The sequence below is a fragment of the Galendromus occidentalis genome, unplaced genomic scaffold (genome assembly GCF_000255335.2).
Source record: "Galendromus occidentalis unplaced genomic scaffold, Mocc_1.1 scf7180000075405, whole genome shotgun sequence".
Lineage (NCBI taxonomy): Eukaryota > Metazoa > Arthropoda > Arachnida > Mesostigmata > Phytoseiidae > Galendromus > Galendromus occidentalis.
Genome location: NW_003803395.1, coordinates 107,607 through 126,223, shown reverse-complemented (window position 1 = coordinate 126,223; position 18,617 = coordinate 107,607). Strand labels below are relative to the sequence as shown.

At 51.3% G+C, this 18,617-nt stretch overlaps 3 protein-coding genes across 3 annotated transcripts; 1 reads left to right on the top strand and 2 right to left on the bottom strand.

The window, feature by feature from the left end:
* The first annotated feature begins 79 nt into the window (after positions 1-79).
* Positions 80-8,127, top strand: LOC100899866 (transmembrane protein 222). Its single transcript, XM_029113233.1, has 5 exons — positions 80-373; positions 7,169-7,259; positions 7,353-7,421; positions 7,580-7,700; positions 7,857-8,127. Exons 1-5 carry the CDS (start codon positions 309-311, stop codon positions 7,997-7,999), a joined length of 489 nt encoding a protein of 162 aa, XP_028969066.1. The 5' UTR covers positions 80-308; the 3' UTR covers positions 8,000-8,127.
* LOC100899729 (alpha-1,3-mannosyl-glycoprotein 2-beta-N-acetylglucosaminyltransferase) lies at positions 1,340-5,724 on the bottom strand. Its single transcript, XM_003737169.2, has 5 exons — positions 5,546-5,724; positions 3,627-3,807; positions 3,370-3,485; positions 3,035-3,246; positions 1,340-2,905 (listed from the first exon to the last, which is right to left on the bottom strand). The coding sequence occupies exons 2-5, from the start codon at positions 3,740-3,742 to the stop codon at positions 2,036-2,038; spliced, it is 1,314 nt and encodes a 437-aa protein (XP_003737217.1). The 5' UTR covers positions 3,743-3,807; positions 5,546-5,724; the 3' UTR covers positions 1,340-2,035.
* A 3,140-nt stretch (positions 8,128-11,267) lies between the features above and the next one.
* LOC108865199 (uncharacterized) lies at positions 11,268-12,417 on the bottom strand. The gene is made up of 2 exons (XM_018641992.1): positions 11,923-12,417; positions 11,268-11,696 (listed from the first exon to the last, which is right to left on the bottom strand). Exons 1-2 carry the CDS (start codon positions 12,415-12,417, stop codon positions 11,268-11,270), a joined length of 924 nt encoding a protein of 307 aa, XP_018497508.1.
* Between the last annotated feature and the right edge of the window lie 6,200 nt (positions 12,418-18,617).

The following is an 18,617-nucleotide window of genomic DNA, read 5'->3' as shown; positions in this document are numbered from 1 at the left end:
CTCTCTTCCCTCCAGAACCGGGTCCGCAAAATCCAGGACCGTCCGCATTTTAACGATTCGTCTGAGCTTTAGCTGTCGCAGAATCAACAAAACATCAGACACAGCAATCCGCGACAATAGGCAGGCTCTTCACTTTTAGACAGCACTATCGTTCCTGCTGTCGTTCCGCCGCTGATGTTCCGTAGTCGTTCCGCGACGACAGAAAGGATCGTAAGGATATCGTGTCAGGAGTAGCGGCCGCTCCGGAGCTACCTCTTATCTACGTGGAAGGCGGCACTCGGAAAATTTGAGCTCTATCCGCAGGGAACATGGTCGACATAAAACGGCACCGTTATCCGTACTGCGTTGTGTGGACCTCTATCCCTGGATTGACGTGAGTAAAGTGTCCCGACTTGATTTGCGCAATGGTTCTCGCTTCCCTTTGGAATAGAAACTCAGCGGCAGAATAGCTGTCATCTGGTCGGCCCGGGGGACGAAAATCGCGTGTGGAGCGTGCTTATGCACACTGAAATCATCGCTTATCTCTGTCTCCTCACGGTCGTTCATACTCGAGATAGGGAAACTCGTGTAAGATTCAAAGTCTCGTGTCGCGTCCTGACCGATACCGATCCCGTCAGGGGGAGCGCGTTGAGAGGCAGGCATAGAGCAGCCATGCAACAGGCTGGCCAGACTTTCCTTGTTCGAGCAAGATCACGTTCGAGGAAAGAAGAGGTCTTTCCTCCCTATCCTTCGTTGTCTTTGTGATCCGCGATTCTGCTCCCCCCGCGCTGATACGTCAGCGGGCAGCGTCTGGGGAATGACGTGCCGGTAGAATCGATCAGAACTCGCTTCCGCCCTATGAGTTTCGCTGATAGAGCGGAGTAGCTGCGTCGAGAAATGAGTTCCAGGCTCGGCCTCGCAATCGACTGTAGTGGAAATCATGAAACTTCGTAATCTTCCTATCGAGTTGTCGACATTTGATCCTGTTCCCAGGCGATGCTCCATTGATCAAACAATGACTGGGCTGGTTCCGACATCACGTCGACGGGATTGTGATAGCCCCGACGCGGGTGGAAAAAATATTATTTCCCGCTATTTTATCAAGATCGGGCTTCTCGCCGTCCTCGAATCGTGAATTGAGCTCAACTTCACTCGAATCGTGTTTCGCTTCCTTGTCATGGAATGTCTGAGCATCTCATGAAGAAAAAAATGCTTAGCCGTTCTGCCACGTTCGCTCATCATTTATGCGTCATATGTGTTCTCGACCGCCAGACTTATACACGAGCTCGACCGAAATGTCTGCGGACGACTGATATCGAGAAAGGCGGTAGGGAATAAGAAGGCGAGGGGATCGAAATTACCAATATAATATATTAATTTATTCGGCTTAGGTTTCTGTACAAGCATTTACATTTTATGACTGAGTGTGCGATTGGCGAATGAACTCACCATCGCACTATGACCGAGCGGTCGATCTCTCTATCCTCAACTCTCCACATCCCTTTTCATTCCGCTGCGTACTCCCATTCATTCACAATGATGAATCACTGATTGTATAATCGATTCGTTCCATCAACCAATAATTCCTGCATGAGGGATCCGGGAGCGCTCCAGAACGCTATCCCCGTTCGGATTGCGCTCTCCACTCGACGCGGGAGCGGTCGGGCAATTTATCCCGCTCCCGCTGATAAACATCGCAAGGAAGGAATGTAGGTCTGGAAACCCTCAGGGCAGAGGGGCTGATCACCACCAAAACCCGGACCGGAACCCTATCCGTTCCGTCGAGAGGTCAAATGTAGAATGAGATTTCCAATCGAAGTGAGTTCACGCTTCTCTCACGCACACAACTGCTCTGAACGAGTTTGAGCCAGTGTTATGATCAACAAACGGTATAAGGCCTAGAATACGCTGTGACAGTCGTTGTAGACTCGAGCTACAAACAGCTGAGTAACTGTGCTTGCTGTTCGACAGAGTTGAGAAATGACTTGAATGAAAGCGACTGGCTCGGGGCCCGATCGCGGCATGCTCCGTATAATGCACATTAAGCTCACAATTGCTAACTCCACTTCGGATCGTAGCCTTTCCAATCGGCCGGCGGGGCCACGTAGACTCTACGGCCTTTATGCATGCAGGACACCACTCCGCGGTAACCGGTGCGCGGAACTCCGGATTTGAAATCGTCCATTATCGAGAGAAGTTTCGCGATATGTTTGAACGAGCTGATGTTGGTGTAAGTGACTCGCACGGGACGCCAAATTGGCAAGTTCACCTTCCCATTCGTCACAGTGGTCAAGGCGACGGCCGGGCTTCCGTAGACTTCTTTGACGAAATCGACGTCGTAGTTGTCTCTCAAAAGGTAACTAAGGTCCTTCGACAGGAAATCTACGGGCTCTCGGCTCAGTTCTATGAATTTCAAATGTTTCTCGTAGAAGAGCCCGTTGCTCACTCCGATCTTCCCGAAGGTTTTCGTTCGCGATATTTCGGGTCTTATGCATGCGCGGTTCCTGCGTTGCTCGGGCTCCCGTATCCAATCGTCCCAGAACGCTTTCGGCCACTTGGTCATCAGCTCCAGCCAGAGATCTCGAGTCATCATCCATCCAAGACCCGGGAAGAAGTCCGATCTGTAGAGCAATGACGAGTTGTCCGTTTGAATGAGACCCGCCTTGCCGTTGTCGTTCCATGCCGACACGCAGTAGAGCGACGGATCGGCCTCCAATATCGGCAGCAGCGACTCGAAATAGGAGAAGAAATCAGGCGCGATCTCGAGGTCGTCTTCAACGATAATCACGGAGTTGTAGTTCAGATCGAGGAATGTTTTGTTGAGCGCCCATCCGTAATGACGAGCGATCTTGTAGTAGCCTTTGAACTTTTTCTGTTTGAGAGGCAGTTTGTAATCGGACTGATCCGGCTGCTGAATAAGCTGAACCTGCAAGGTTTCCATCTAGTGAGTCTCGCTTTCGATCGCATGGTCTCGTTCTCTTCGGTTTCGGGCATCTCCCCCCGACGGAGAGATTCGCGGCAGAGATAAGGCTCCCGCCGTTCGAGGCCAACCTACCTGGTCCCCATAAACTTTGATGGTCTTGAGTGTTAACTGGTGGTTGCAGTCAGCCGAAACGATAATCGGGAAGTTCTCCGCGTTGGGACGGTAGTTGAGTAATTGTTCTATGGGTTTTTTCACTGTGACCCTATTGCACGCGAACAGTAATATCGGAATGACTGGTCGGCCCTTCGATGCTCTCAGCCGCTGTTCTCGGAATGCTCGACTGCCTAGAATGAAAACATCTGATCTTATTCCCGATGTCTAGAATCAGTCGCAACGCAGCGGAAACTAACGCGGAATACACATGTGTCAAGCCCATTGGACTTCTGGAGTCTTTTGTCGCCACTGACCGTTCAGCTGTTTGGTCTGCCGTATTCCATCTACGACTGCGTACAAACCGCGTGCGTCGTTCTTCTGATTTCTGAGGCCAACCTCCAAGGCGTCGAGTTTTGTTTGGATGCCCTGCCTGTAAGGATTATGGGGCGGAATGAAAACCATGAATGCAAGATTTGAACGTCAGAATAACACTATCTCCGTTCTGAATGCCGACGACCAAAACTCTTGAAATGCGGACGGTTCGCCATGATAGCTCACCCATGTCACTGACCTGAAATACGAGGCGGCAATCTCGTTATCGGGTGACTTCAGCAAATGATAGGTGAGTGCGATCCAGCCCAGAGAGGCCACCGAAAGCAGAAGCAAGAGTGGATTTCGACGCCTCATGGCGCCTAATCCACTCAATGCTTAGCGGCCTACAACACTAGGCGCTTGTGGTGGTCGGAGTTCTCCTGGAATGCAGGTTGGAATTGACAATGCGTTCCGCGTTCACGTCTAGGATGGGTTGAGCATGCCAGATATTCCCACCACCCAGATTGAAGCCTACCGTGTCATCATACAGGCGCTGCTGCCGCGTTAATGTGCAATTGGTTCATTCGACTGACCTTCGACCCGCAAGATTTCGGCGCTGGTGTATCTCATACCCGGCCGGCGGGACAATAAGAGACTCGCACGTTACGAAAGAACCAGCTGCGATTCTTTGAACTATATTTTTCTGCACAAGTGATCGGGTAATGCCTGACGTGAGAAAAAAGAAACTGATTCCGTCTGTCTGTTTGTTATTCAACCGATGCCAAATCCAACAGAGCCGGCTCCGCAAAACTTGAGATGGGCCGGTGTCCGATGCGACAATACTTTGAAATTTCTATTCATGGAATTTTCGAGGCAGAACTCGATGCATCCATGCGCGAAACCCTGTTGTGAATTCCCTGGTATGGAGAATATCAGTTTTTATTCGAAATGAGTGGTTGTTCAATCTACCGCCTAGGATCCCTGCAATTTCTTCTACTCGGGGCGAAAACAACGATTCTCCGCCGCAAGCTCACATTTTCGAATGTGTAGGAATTGCTGTTCGTCTTCACGCTCCCCCGCACCAGAACGGGATGTCGCAATTGCCGTGTGCCGGCTTATCGGATCAAGATCCGATGTTTGGCACTTCGAAATATCAGGCTTTTTCTGATCGCTGCGGTGACGGCTGTTGCGCTTCGAGGAGGCACTGTCTTAATCATGGCCGAAATCCGCTTGGAGGAAAAACGTCGTCAAGTTCTTGGACCGAGGCGCGAGAAAGTCGACTCGTCTTCTCCCGAAAATTCATTAGTTGAACAAAGGGGAGAAGATTCCCCGATCAGACAAAGGATCGTTCCGAGCGAGGGCTCTTCGCTTGTGCGGCGTTGCCGTCTTCGAGAGGGCCCGAATTCTCGATGGACGCGTGGAAACTGCGATCGAGGAACGGCACCGATACCGTAAGATGAGGCAGATCGTTTGATTGAATGAACCGTCCGAATCAGAATCGACGTCATCGGCGTGAATGATTGTTCGGATATATGGAACGGTGCGCGCTGGCTGCGATAACAGCAGCGGTGGTGTGTCAGCCAGTGCTGACTGAGCAAGGAAGATCGCTTGACTTGAAAGAAATAAATTTCTCAATCGACCGCGGTGTCTGGCGCGTTTGTTTGACTGCCTGTTCGTGGTGACACCGAATTACGCAAGTCGTTTTTAATACGAGACCCGTTGCACAAAGCGGTCTCATCTCCTTAGTTTGTATTCATCTATGCACGAAGTCATGCGGAGTTGATTTTCCGCGGACCTGAATATCCACCGGACGGGAGCACGACTCGAATACGAGAATCGTGAGTAGTCCCGCCGATGCCTCTGAGCTTTGAGTGCTCTCGGGCCGAGCTTGTCGTGTCCACCGTTCCCTCTGGAATTCTCTCATCAGAGAATACGTGTTCGAAGCGAATGAGCTCCGCCTGTGATTGTACCGACGGATGAGGGTCTACCCGCTACGTCGAGATGCTTCTCAGACTCAAATCGACTCACACGCTCAATGCCCACGGTGGCACCGAGCTCTGCAAAGCCGACGGCGTAGAGAGCCACTAGTTCTATCACCACCACCAGCACTGACACGATTGACGAGCAGCTCATCCAAGAGAACACAACAGAGGAGCAACCGACTTCGGCGAAACTCACATTCTGCCGCTGGGACGACTCCTCGTCGAACGCCGCTGTCGGAGCCGGACCTTCCATCACCATCACTCATCCAGGCCGATCTGGAAATTTTCGGACCAGCTGAGTGCCAGAGAAGGCCTGATTCACTTTTGATTAGCGAGGACCAGCTCGGCTTTGCTGGCGGCGGCCATCTTGTCGCTGGTTGAGAAAGAGATGCACTCACCACCACCGCCGGCCGCCACCACTACCACCGCCGCCGCCGCCGCCTCTCATCATCGGCCGCTGTGGTCGTGCTTCAGCCAGCTTTGGAGCCGGCCGGTCGCTCGGTCGGCCGTCCTGCCATACAGTCCCACATAGTGACTTACGGAAGACTCGTGCCGCCACTAACTCTGGCGTATTACCATCGAGCCGTGGGTGCCCTACGACGAATCGTAGAAAGCTTCACCGATTGCGCTCTGGGAGGAGAGCTGAGCAAATTGTCGATCAGCCGGTCGGTCGCCGTTTTGGGAGGGCTCTCATTCCTTGCTAGTTTTCTGGAACGAGCCATTGTTTGCACAGCGATTCTCGGTAGAATTGGGTCCGAGCTTTGGAAAATCGCATGGAATCGTCTCCCTGTCAGACAGACGTTTTCCCTCCGAAATATGGTGCCTTTTCGAATGATTCGCCGAGAAACGAAGGCTGAAAGAGAGGTAGTCAGATCGCCCAGCTTTGAGGGAAGGTCACGCAATGTCTGTCTACGGGCTCGAGATCAAGAATCCCCGAAAATGATTATTCGTTCCCGGGACGAAAGTCCTAATCGTCGAGGATGCGAGAAAGCCACGGGAGTTGCTTTAGGGAACTCCCCTTCCCTGGTATTATCATCGGGGGAGTATCTCTTTCTCGAAGGGACAAGACTGGAATCCGGGATCTGTCCGGTCACGGTACTAGTGTTCCTCCGTGTCGGGAACAATGCATGAATTGGACACCGACGATATGATCACCGATCACTTCTCTTCTTGGCAGCTTCTGTTCACTACATACATTTCTTCGCGAGAATTCTCTTACCCTGCACAACCTCGCAGCTTCAAATTCGATCGCTATCCTGGATCTTATATTGAGCCGTGCGAGAACCATTCACGTATACGATAGCGATGAAGACTTTCCGGTCTCCCCCGAGCGGTCAATTGGAATTCCCGCTTGAGAATCGTCGTGGAATTCCTGTGTATCGCTCCATAGAGCGAGGGAAAACAAGCTCGGGAGAACGTCGAAACATACACCGGCTTCAGCCCCAGATTGGGGTTTTCTCTCTAGATTCGATCAGGAAGAACAAGGTCATCCCTCGATACCTGAGGAGCATTATTCTTCTATTATTTCTTGATACCTGACACTTGACCGAGTGGTCATCTTGATGATCGGTATCATTCCGGAAGTCAGATTTCTCACCGAGGGAAGCCACAGGTCCGGGGATTGATTCAAGCCTCATTCTTTGGGAGACTATCTTATGCGAGAGATTTGAAAGAGAATTGAATTTTTCTAGAGAAATATCCTCCTCCTTCCGACGAAATCTACGTCGTCGGCTCTCTAAGAATCAGTGCTCGAGTAAGCTCGACGGAACTTGAATCCATTCACCGACCGACTTCTCAGCTCCAGTGTTTGTTTTATCAGGTGGCTTTTTCCGTTCCTGGGTCACGTCGGAATATGCCTCTCAAACGGGGTCATCACAGATTTCTCGGGACCCTACTCAGTGACGGCAAGTGTTTGCGCCAGCCCGGCTTTCCCTATTCCGCCAATTCCATCAGTGCTGCATAATCCTAAGCAGGAAGGTCATTTTATTCTTCACTTTCAGGAGGATCACATGGGATTCGGAAATCCGCGCAAGTATTGGCAGCTCGATCCAGCAAGAGCCCACGGCGGTCAGGTAATTCAGAAACTCGACAATGCGGCGGCCTCTCGAATCGAAGTCCAGAAATGCGAATTATGTCCTCATGTCGCTATGGCTCAATCGAATCGCTTCGATGATCTGCCTCCTCATCGAGAAAATCACCGAGGGAGAGCTAAGAACTCCTGGGTTTTCAGGTCGGCTGGGATGAGGGCGTCACCACGGCAGCGGAGATATACCGAGGGCGAATGCACAATCTTCTCTGTGACAACTGCCACTCCCACGTCGCCACGGCATTGAATCACTTCGCGTACGGAGGTGAGTCAAAGCTTTCTGAATGATCAATAATGGTATCGACAATATCTATGTCGGAGCGTCCGTCGACTTTCATTCTCCTCCGCGTGAGATCTTTCCTCAGGCTCCGATAAATCACTAGCGATCGTGTCTCCAAATCTAAGAATTCTCGAGTTTCAGGCAAAACCAATTGGAACATGCTCAGCGTTTGGATTCATCTGACCCTACATTCTCGATACATATCCTATACGGAAGCGCTCCGCACGTACATTCCTTTTGCTGTGATCCTGAGCTTAGCAGTCATCCTCTACGTTGCCATGTAGGCGCAGGCTGATTCGATTTAGTGCCGAACATACTCATTTTTCTCTCGACGATTCCATGACGACCATGTAGTTTTCTACTGTGCGGGCGATTCCTCAGGGTCTACGCGAGAAGGATAATATATATGTGATGGAACGAATATTTGCAGATTGTGCCTGAATCAAATCAACTCGAGTCTATAACTCTCTCTTCCGCATCATGCGGAGACGATGTGAGATACCGTAATAGTTGCTCCAACAATTTCTCAACTCCATTATTACATGGAATAGGTATCATTGCACTGGATTTCCTCCTGTTTTTCTCCTGCAACTCGTTCCCGTTCTCATTCTGATGAAGCTCAACGGAACGCGAGGAACGCCGCGACTGTCACGAGAGTCCGAGTCGGGTGACTGTACAGTCGAAATGATTTTAGCGCTAGCAGAGGAGGACGGAAGTCTTTTTCGATAGTTGGGATATCAACCGATACCAGAGCTTCGGACTTTTACATTGTATGTCAGCAATGCACAAGCATGCAACTCGCTGATAGCGGTCAATCGACTCTCGCTTGTAAATTTGTAAATACTCCCACAAGGAACGAGAGTTGAATGATTTGTAGTAGCCGGTAAGCTATGTCGAGACTCAATCGGCCGATTTCAATAAATCTGCACAGGATCCGCGCCAATGAAAGCAAGCTCTTCCCTCGCGAAATTTCTCTCGCAGTCTTTCAACCTGAAGAGAAGAACACACTGTGTCTCGAGACGCTATTTCTTCGAATCACAGAGACAAGCAGATGCTCGAATTAATTTCCCAAAGCCCGAACAGAGAAGTTCTTTTCGCGGTGGGGTCACTCACCGTTTTGAGAATTTGCATATTCACACCTAGGCCTCGAGAACCGGGCCGGCATAATAGGATTGCCGCTGACGTGAAGTCATTAGGAGGAGCTTGAAGCCTTTCTTGGACGGGAACTTGCTCCCATCTCTCATGGAAGAGATCCGCGTATACATCAAGCAGGCGGTCTAGACCGATTCGAGCGAGAGACCGCTTTGATCTGTCTATGACGTCAACGAGAGCGGCTTGGAGCGGAGGCGGTCAACCTCCTTCCGAACGAGTATCATTTCGAATGAATAATCGATAGACCTTCAGAAACAGTGTCGACCCGAGAGATTCCCGTCGGATCAGATTCCAGCCGCCCCCTACGCAGGTTCGTAGAGAGGAGTCGAATTTTTTGAGCTCGGACCTCTTCTTCTGGCTCTCTGGAATAATTTATTCTGACTTTTTTGGGCGAGAACGAAGAGTACACACATAGAGTAAGTATATATCGAGCTTGCGGGACGATATATGGGGGGATGGCGATGCCTTGAAAATCGGGCATGATGAAACACAGGAGGAAACAATTATTGTCGATTTCTCCTTCCTTGGGAAGCCTCTGGAAGTTTCAAGACTTGTTTACAGGAGCTCCTTGGCAGATGGGTGGAGAAGTTCACATACCTGACAACAGCGTTCGACACCTGACTCAAGCACGGTTTATCCTGAAAGCTATCAGTTCTCTGACGGGCCGCCCGTAAGCTTCCCTATCAGGGTCTTCCCGAGAGCCCTGATGTCTTTCTCCGGGAGGAGAGTTCCATCGCTCGGTCCGGTGGAATTCGGGATACGTGCCCCGGGGCCTCCATGTGGATTCATCCTCTCGATCCCTGATTCGAAACAGAAGTCATCCGCCGTACCTGACCAGAGTTTGCCTCACAACTGGACTTGGAAGATCGGGTCCGTCGCGGCGCACTTGACCGATAAACTTTCGAAAAAGTATCCGCAGTACTCTTGCACAAACATGAGATCCCTTGTGATTGATATCGTGGGGCCGAGATAGAGCTTTTTGCGGACTCCCCCCCCCCATCCGCTACTACGCTCTGATTCCCCACGAATATTCCCGAAGTACAGTGCTGCGCGGATCTCACTTCCCTAAGCCGAGACAAACCTTCAACTGAGTGAATTCTAGAATCAAGTGTCGCCCTGTAAACATCGCGGTTCTGAACTGCTCAACCACGTTGGAGGTTTCCTCGAAGGGAAAGACCCGCTTCGAGGATCTTATACAGACCCATGGAAGTCTATGCCAGATCGGCCCTCTCATCTGGAGCCTCCCTCCAGCTAAGCGTCGATCCCTTGCATCACGAAGAACTTCTGTTTAGGATCGCTGTGAAGGAAATGATCGCTATCATTGTGAGGGGGAGAGATCACGTTGCGACTTCCGTGACTCATCGGACGGAGGAATCCGTGCCATCGAGTTTCGGATTCCGTTCAACAGATTCGGAGGCTGTCTACTGAAGCGGGGAAGAATGAAGTGTACTCGATCCTTCTTGAAGCCTGGCCGCAGAGAACGCAAACCTCAAAGATCCTCCTCGGAACTCGAAAGACGCCTCACACACTAGTTTTTCTACGGAGGGCATCCGTGCCGGTCCGACAGCTTCTGTTTAGGTCGAATCAACACGCGCCTGTGTTCGCTAATATCGGATTCGAGCAGAAACGGAGGGTCGCAACAGAGCTAATTCCGTGAAGAACCACCGAAGATCCGATCTGTGGAGCACTTCAACCCTTCTGCTTGCTGGGTCGACGGGCCGCCTGCCTAGCCTCACTATCACTGACATCCATGAAGAGCTCGATCCGAACCCTTCATGCACCAGATGAAGGAGGAAAAAAGTTTCTAAATGAGTGCTATTCGCGGATCTCGGCGGGACGCCGATTCGGGCTCTCACTCGTTAAGAGGCTCTGAATTTTTGGCGTAATCAAATAGCTAGCAACAACGCCTCTCTTGAGCTGGCTGGCGACCATGAGAAATGAACTAGAATTCACTCCCCGATTCATCTCTCCACTGTAGCAGATTCCTCGACCTTGAAATGGAAAACCGGTGCAGATGGGATCCGAGCGAGGGACGTCTTCGAACGAATGATTCTACCGGAGCTGATCGGAGTGTTCACGGGAATATCAAACGGAAAAGTTGGCTTCACCTCAGCTCAACGGGAGAAAAACGCGCGGTATCACAGAATGCGCGAAGCCGCCCACACCTCAATGAGAACATATAAACATCGATTTCGGGTCACGTGATGTTTTCCTCACTTCCGGAAGCACACTGACATTTTATGGCACGTATTTACAGCTTCGGGTTCTTAGGTCCGTTCCGAGACCGGTCGGAAACAAGAAAATAAATATACATACAATAAGTTAGACTCAACGGGCTGGTTTTGGTATCACTTTGTCACTTCAGTGTGCTTGCCGTCTCGATAATGCATTTCCTTTGATTCAGTCAGCTCGTGCGTAGACTATACATCGTAGTTTCTGTAGTTCGGTTTCCAGGGCAGCATTGGCGACCCTGAGTTTGAGATTTTCCTCTTCTAGGAAAGCTGCCCTGATTGCGGTTTCGTCTTCTTTGGCTCTTCGGGCGTCCCTCGATCTCTTGGCAGCCTCGTTATTCTTTCTACGACGCTCGTAGTAGGCGGCGTCTTTCTTCTCTTCGGGATAAGCCTTGCCCCGGCGTCGACCCGCCGTTTGGCCTCTGGTAGGGGTAACCGATCCCGGGGTGGAACTCGACGTGGAGATGTGTTGCGAGTCATTTGAGTGCTCGGACATCTCACGTGTAATTTCTGGCGGGCTGATCGTGTTCGGTGGCGGCGACGGGCTAACCCTACCGAGTTTCCGGCGTCCCAACTGTTGAATACGTTGGGAGAGGGCCTGCTGAGGGAAGATATTGAATTTAGAAGATGCAAAACGCGTTCCCTGTCATCACTCACGGCACCGATCGTGAGTTCCCGGCCGCGCGAAAGAGATGGCGCCGCATTCGCCTCCCGATGGGGACCAAGAAACTTCGTTGGACGCAACGCGCGGATTCTCGTTCCCCTCCGAGTTATCTATGAGAAAACACGGGAGAAGCCCCACGAAAACATGGAAGACCACTGACCTGTTGGCGGAAACGCAGGTATTCCGGATCGAGGAAACCACCGTTGCCTCGGAGCAGCGTTGCGTCCAATTGGGGAAGTGCGGGCCGATAGGCGAATTGATACAGAGGATTGAAAGCCGGGTTCAGAATGTCGTGTCCCGGTAGAAGTTCCGAAGGCGACAGTGTCGGAGGGAGCGTGGATCTTGCGAACATGAAATTGGACGGCAAACTCGCGGCGACATCGGACGGCTCGGCGTCTGAGATATCCGATGAGGCTGTTTGAGGCGATATGTTTCCGCGCGGCGAAGTCGACTGCAGGAACATCCTCGCGGTCGAGCACGCTTCCTCCGAGCTTTGGGTCGAAGTCACTGAGTTCGGGGTTTTACCGTTGGTCAGTTTCGACTCAGCATGGTCGTCTGACGTCGACCGGCTGAAATCCAGTGGTTGGTCTTCTTCCGACGATTGTTCCCAGTTGGGAGGAGAGACCGAATTCCTCTTCGAAGCTGTCGAGTTCATGATGAGATCCTGTATTGCGTCGTCAGCGCGCTTATCGGTTTCAAAACTCCCTGGGATTCTGTAAAGTATCACCGTTTTTTTTCTGGCTTGCTCGTCAACTCCTCCTGTCGCGCTATGTCTCTTCCCACCGCCAAGTCCCCCCTGACAGACAGGGAAACTTTTCAAGGTCGATCCCCGGATCTCAAGGGGAATCCACGATGAGGGGCTCTATCAAGTGCTGAAGATAGCATCAGGGTTTTCCCGAAAACCCGATCTGACGGACTTGCGGAATTCCGTCTCCACCCCAGTCGGTCTCGCCCCGGTTGCTTATTGGTGAGTGTCAACTTACGCGGAGAAGAATGTCGAATATTCACAGTGCTGGAGGCATATGTTCGTTTCTATACGCCCGAGCAGGTGTAATGCTCGATCGCGCGTAGGGTCGTATGGGGACTGGTAAACTTCCAAACTCGACCGATGTATCCAGTTGTGAGCACTCACTGAGGAGAGATGTTTGTGATGACACTCTCGCAGATTCGGACGGACAGTTATGTCGGACTCGGAAGAATCGTCGGTCTATGTAGTCAAGGGGTGTGCGAGAAGGTTGGGGAGAGGGCACAAAGGGTAGAACTGACCGGCTACCCCAGTTAGCTCAAACAAGCATCTCGAAACGAAAGGGTTGGCTCGCGCTGCAACCACCGACGCCTCGAGAACGTCAAAGCTCCTACTGACCCTATCGATGTCAACTTGAACATCACCGATACCGGCTTCGTCGAATCCACAATTGAAGATACCCATAGAATCGTCACGATGACGAAAGCCTACCAAAGAGGACCTACCACCAAAGTAGCTGGTGATCTTTTCACGGGAAGTCTGATCAAAATCGTCACAATGTGGCAATTTCCAAGCCATAATCGAATAAGTGCTTTCGTAGGAACATTTCTTATCGGGTGGATTCGACAATATGGGTCAAATTGTTTGTTCTCTTCATCTCATCTGAGGAGATACAACAACTTCGCTCTACACCCGGATTTCCCAATCGCGAATAAGCGACATTCCTTGAATTGTGATTGACGGAGTATTTCGCGACTCACAGCAACAATGGAGGGGCTCTAGATGGCGTCATCGCAGTTCTTCCTCCAGGGGGAAGCGCGGGAAAGACGGCACGAGAAATCAATGCCCTCTGCACGGCGGCTAGCCGCGAGGCACAGGAGACTCGGACGCAAAAAGTCCGATCTCCTAATACAAATCTCCTTATGGGACCACAGAGCTTTCCAGGAGTCGAGGAAATGAGACGCCTAGTGTTCGGTGGCTCGGCTAAGAGCTACATTCCCATTCCCCCTTTCCCGCCGACAACACCGAATGTCTTCAGCGAGCATCGCCCAGCGCGACTCTAAACGCTGGGCGGGACCCGAGTGGGGAATATGATCTTGGGTGGTTCGCAGAAGTACGACGACTTGCGTCTCTCCTACGAACGGGTTCAGTTCAAGCTTTTCGGCCGCCAGGCTTCTCATATTTGTGGTCCACCGTCATTTCGCGACGACCGGTCAGAAGATTGATTGATTACATATCAATCCCATCCGTGACCATCGTTGCTAGTGAGGATCGCAAATCCAACGGCGACTCTCCGGTCTTTTCATGGGTTCTTCAGCTAAATTCGATGGGGAAAATTGAAAGATACGGGATCTAGTTTCTCGTTCCTCCTGTCCGTGACTATGAATGATTCCTCAACGCAAGGAGCTTGTGAGCCGGATCGAGGCTTTCTCCAGCAGAATCCATTGAAGTTCGCGTCCGAATCCCTGCTCGGCGCCCTGTGTAGCGGAGAGAAACGGTGTCTTCGGCAGCAGAGTTCCTTGAGTTGGGGGTCGCTTGCACCTAAGACATGTTTGATCACGGACATTGTGGGGCCTGTCATAGCTTCGGACGGAAGCGATCCAGATGCAAGCAAAATGCAGAATCGCCAACAAAGGGCTTCCGAAGGGGTTGCATTTCATAATTGAACAATAACTCATAACTCGGAACCCGTTTCTGGCAGAAGGACTACTGCAGGCTACACAGGCGTTCGCGCGAAGGTTTTCGATGGAACTTCTGACTCACTCAGTCAGTCAGTCGGTCACTCAAGTGAGATCCGTATCGTCGGCGTTTCGGACCTGAACTTCGATGAGCTTCCGACAACCGGAATCCGAACGACTCGCAGGGGTTTGACAGCAATGATTTGGCAAATCGATGTTTCGGTAAACGTCAATACTCTTCTAGCTACATGAACCGCCTCGATACGTTCATGACCTCTCCTCCGGACCCTGGAGATCTGTCTATTCGGCATTTGAATCACAACACATTCGATGAGCGGTTTCTGAATACAATTTTTACAACCACTCGTGGACCACTCGAGGGTTTTCGTCCATTCACGAAATCCCGTCATTCTGTCGTACGGTTCCGAAGATGATTTGCATCTCGAGGCCTTTGAGGCAGCCCTCGCAGTCGCCGAACGGATTCTTTCTCAAGAGACCGACAGGATTACCCGATGGAGCACAGAAGACTGGACCGCAATCGAACAAGTTCCTCATCTCGGTCAGCTCCGAAAGCTCTCCGTGAACAAGAAAGTTCACGACTCACGACCGAGAAGACGTAATTCTTCTGATGCGTGCTCTCGTGTGTGAAGGGTCACGCAGCCCATCACCACCTATGAGCGGATCGCAACCACGAGAAGATGTTACACAAACTGATATTGAACGCCAAGCCCGGGTCAACTGTTGCCCACTCCTAATACCGGCATTAAGAGCGAGACCAATAATTGCCGCGGCCCAACTCTCGTCGCATCTCCATTGTCAGGGAGAACTCACCCGTGGAGTCCGAACCCGAGATCTTTCCGCGTTTCTCCCGCTCTTACCAGGCGGACTTCGACCGCTGCCTCGACGCTCTCGGACAGAGTTTAGTTGAAAAGCAACGCGACAGACGCGAAATTCGCTAATCTCTAAGGCATCGACCCCGGAAATGCCGGAAATTCGGGGGCTATAATGCGGAGGTTACACCCAGCTAGTATTCACAATTAGGTGGACGTGAAATTCTCCCAGGAACCCAATGCTCCGAATTTCGAGACGATCGGGGAGCGAGCTTGTTCCTGGCATCGACATCTTATCGCAAAGTTCCTCACCCGCAAGTCTTTCCCTTCCTTTTCGGCACTCCCGGTTCCAACCTTAAAGCATAATCCCGGACAGAATTCCGGAAGAAACACCACGGCACTCGACGAGCACTGCCTGTAGAAGGACATCCACGAATCACGCAGACTACAGGTCGAGTTGACCGGAGGCGGAACGTAAATAGCGTGAACTAGTTACGATCTAGTTGCGCAATGCGTCAACCCGCTTAAGCCTATTGTTCAACAGCACGTCGCAGGGCGAATTCACCTGACTAATCTCAACTTGGAATAAGTCCGTCCAGTCAGCTTAGATGCTAATAGTCCACCCAAGGCAAAGATGTATCAAATGCAGATATCTGACCATGCCGTCGCGGAACTCACGATAGAACTTTCCACGACAGCGTCAATGTTGCTTGAATCCAGTCCCGAACAACCGGAGAATCGGCGAGGGCTCGAAGTATTGCCACGTGAAAAGTCAGAGCCCGCGCTCCGGATCGGCTTCCGAGTCCGGGACGGAGTCGGTCCCGGACTGAGCTCTGGGAAAAAGTCCGAGCGGGTCTTGTGCCGCCGGCAGGGAATCTAAGACAAGAGAGAATACGATCCAGGTAGGGCTCCAGCGAGAATAATTCAAGCGCATGCTCCCTCCCAGTCGGTAAGCGTGGCCGCACAAGAGACCAACGGGGTTTGGTCGCATAATGTCGTTCCCGAAGAGGTGGTGACCCGCGAAGCTTTCAGAGGCTCAAACGTACTCGAGTGAAGTATCGAGATTAAGCAAATCGAAACAAGAACGAGTGGAAGCATTCGATGACGGCTCAGATGAGATTCTCGTTCGTCGGACCAAAGCAACGCGGGCTGTTTATTCAGTGCGCGAGTGTGTCTTAGTGAAGTTGCTTTGCTTCTTCTGTCCTATAGAAACGCTCGGGTCTATTCTGACTGAGCATGAAGAGCTGTGCGATCCAGTCGAATCGCCGCGTAGGGCGCTACTGGAAACAGCGGGCGTGTGCCAGCATTTGTGTGTGATATACAAATAGTATCAACAACGAGACGACGACGCTGACAACAAGCGCAGCAGCACAAACAACGAGGAGCACCAAAGGCACCGTAGGCCAGCAAATAACTAATTTTCGATATGAGATGAAACATATCTGGGAGCCTCACGGCCTCTCTCGTCTACGTCCAGCCATGACTGCCCATCAAGTGACCGCGAGCGAAACAGCTCCAGCTAACTCAGACAACTGTTGTCTCGTCGTCGTTTGCTCATTCATATTTCAATTCAATGAGTTTCCATCTTTGTAACTGCCATCCAATTATCCCGAACGTAGCTCGAAGTCATAATCTACGCTCATTCCGCTTCGGGAGCTAATAGGAGGCGGAGCTCTGCCTCATGGCTCGCTTTCGAAATTTCGGCCGAATATTTGCTTATCCCATTTTCGAAATCGCACTGGATCCCACAGGGAAGAAATCCCTGGAGTGAATTTCTGAAGACTCTACTCACCCAGTGCGTTTCATCGATGTTGAACTTCACGAACTCGTTCGGACCGCCTAAGGTCGAGGAGACACCTAGCTCTCGAGCTCTCGCGGGTTCCAGTTCTGTCACTGTCGACTGCAAAACCGCCTGTGGTCTTCGTGGTTTCGGGAAGTCGGATGTCATGGAGCTATATTTCTGCCCTCTCCAGAGTGGACTCGACAGAAGAAGAGGGAGAAGAGAAATCCGAAGACACCTATCGCTGACACTTTGGACCTCAAAAAAGAAAGGATCATAAACTTTATAGCGCTTTAGAATAAGATGTACGAAGTAGACGACGACGACGACGACATGTACAACTACAACGACAATCGTGCGCGTATCGTTCGACCGGGTTCCAAGCAATAAAAGAAGGCCATTGAGCCATACACGGACCGTGCCATAAGCAGTGGGAGTGTGCCGTAGAGCACCAGAAGGAGCAACAGAAGCTCCAGCGCGGCTTTGATGAATACCGTTACGAACGTGACTCAAGTGATCTCCAATCGGGTGGATCTTCGATCTCTTTTGCCCGCTTTACGATGACTTAGATGACTACAGCGGCCCATTTGATCCGTGGATCCATAGCTAAACCTCCGATGCGCCACCTGATCGCATCGGTATTGCATCAATCGTGTCCATCTATCAGATAGATTACGCTCAGCAAATTAGGCAGCGGTCGCCGTCTTCCACCGGACGCCTCCGTAATAAACATTGGAGCGGTCGGAATGGTCTCTGCTCTAATAATTGTTTAAGAAGAAAGCCGAAACTCGTCTCCCGGAGCCATTCCCCCGGAGTAGGACGGAGAAGTCCGGAAAACCCCGAACAAAATACTTGAATGATGTCACGCCGATTTCAGTCTCTCGGCCACCCGAATAATACCTGGCCGTGGTTCCTTGTGTAGGACGGACTACCTCTGATGCAGACGAAGCATACATCATGGAACGGCTTACAGCGGTGGTAGTACATCGTTTTCAATGAATTCTTCGAGTTCATATCCCTGAGGACAACATTCGGGGTGGGGTCTCCATCAAGCAGATGTGACTCATGTAAGCTCCACTCGGCCAGCCACGTTCACCTCAGCTGTGCAACCTTCGACTCCTCCAGCTGCCTTCGCCATCTCAGGACTACCGGCCACTCACTCGTAATGAACTCCTGACAACACTTTTCCTCCTACAGATCATCGCATTCCACTTCGATGAGCGAGCGAGCTGGGCTGTCCTGACGTGTCGAAAACCTTGGGACGAGCCTCGCTGGGTCGTCGTCGAAAATCCCTCGAGTATTCGGAACCTCGGCAATTTGGAATCATCCCCTTTCCGGGATCTCTGGATTCTATTTTCCCCACGGGGAAGTTTCGGGAAATACAGTTCGCAGCTCGCCCAGCGAAGCGTTGAGCATGAGAAAAATTAAATCAAACAAGACTACCGTTAAGTGCCATTGTTGTACGAAAAGGGTTTCGTCTTGCGGTGAAGAACAGATGGAAAAATTGAAAGATGGTTCCACGACCGAGCTTCACGAAACCCAACCAGAGTTTGTGGCCAGCTGCTGAGATGATGCATTAGCCAACAATGACATAGGGTTGCT

What these genes read in the sequence shown, in the direction of transcription:
- LOC100899866 (XM_029113233.1), top strand. Translation starts at nt 309, where the DNA reads ATGGTCGACATAAAACGGCACCGTTATCCGTACTGCGTTGTGTGGACC. An exon ending in ACCTCTATCCCTGGATTGAC is followed by an intron (nt 374 to 7,168) that starts GTGAGTAAAGTG and finishes TTGTTTTATCAG; the next exon opens with GTGGCTTTTTCCGTTCCTGG. An exon ending in CCTACTCAGTGACGGCAAGT is followed by an intron (nt 7,260 to 7,352) that starts GTTTGCGCCAGC and finishes CACTTTCAGGAG; the next exon opens with GATCACATGGGATTCGGAAA.
- LOC100899729 (XM_003737169.2), bottom strand. Translation starts at nt 3,742, where the DNA reads ATGAGGCGTCGAAATCCACTCTTGCTTCTGCTTTCGGTGGCCTCTCTG. An exon ending in ATTGCCGCCTCGTATTTCAG is followed by an intron (nt 3,486 to 3,626) that starts GTCAGTGACATG and finishes TAATCCTTACAG; the next exon opens with GCAGGGCATCCAAACAAAAC. An exon ending in TCAAAGTTTATGGGGACCAG is followed by an intron (nt 2,906 to 3,034) that starts GTAGGTTGGCCT and finishes GAAACCTTGCAG; the next exon opens with GTTCAGCTTATTCAGCAGCC.
- LOC108865199 (XM_018641992.1), bottom strand. Translation starts at nt 12,417, where the DNA reads ATGAACTCGACAGCTTCGAAGAGGAATTCGGTCTCTCCTCCCAACTGG. An exon ending in ACCTGCGTTTCCGCCAACAG is followed by an intron (nt 11,697 to 11,922) that starts GTCAGTGGTCTT and finishes TTCCCTCAGCAG; the next exon opens with GCCCTCTCCCAACGTATTCA.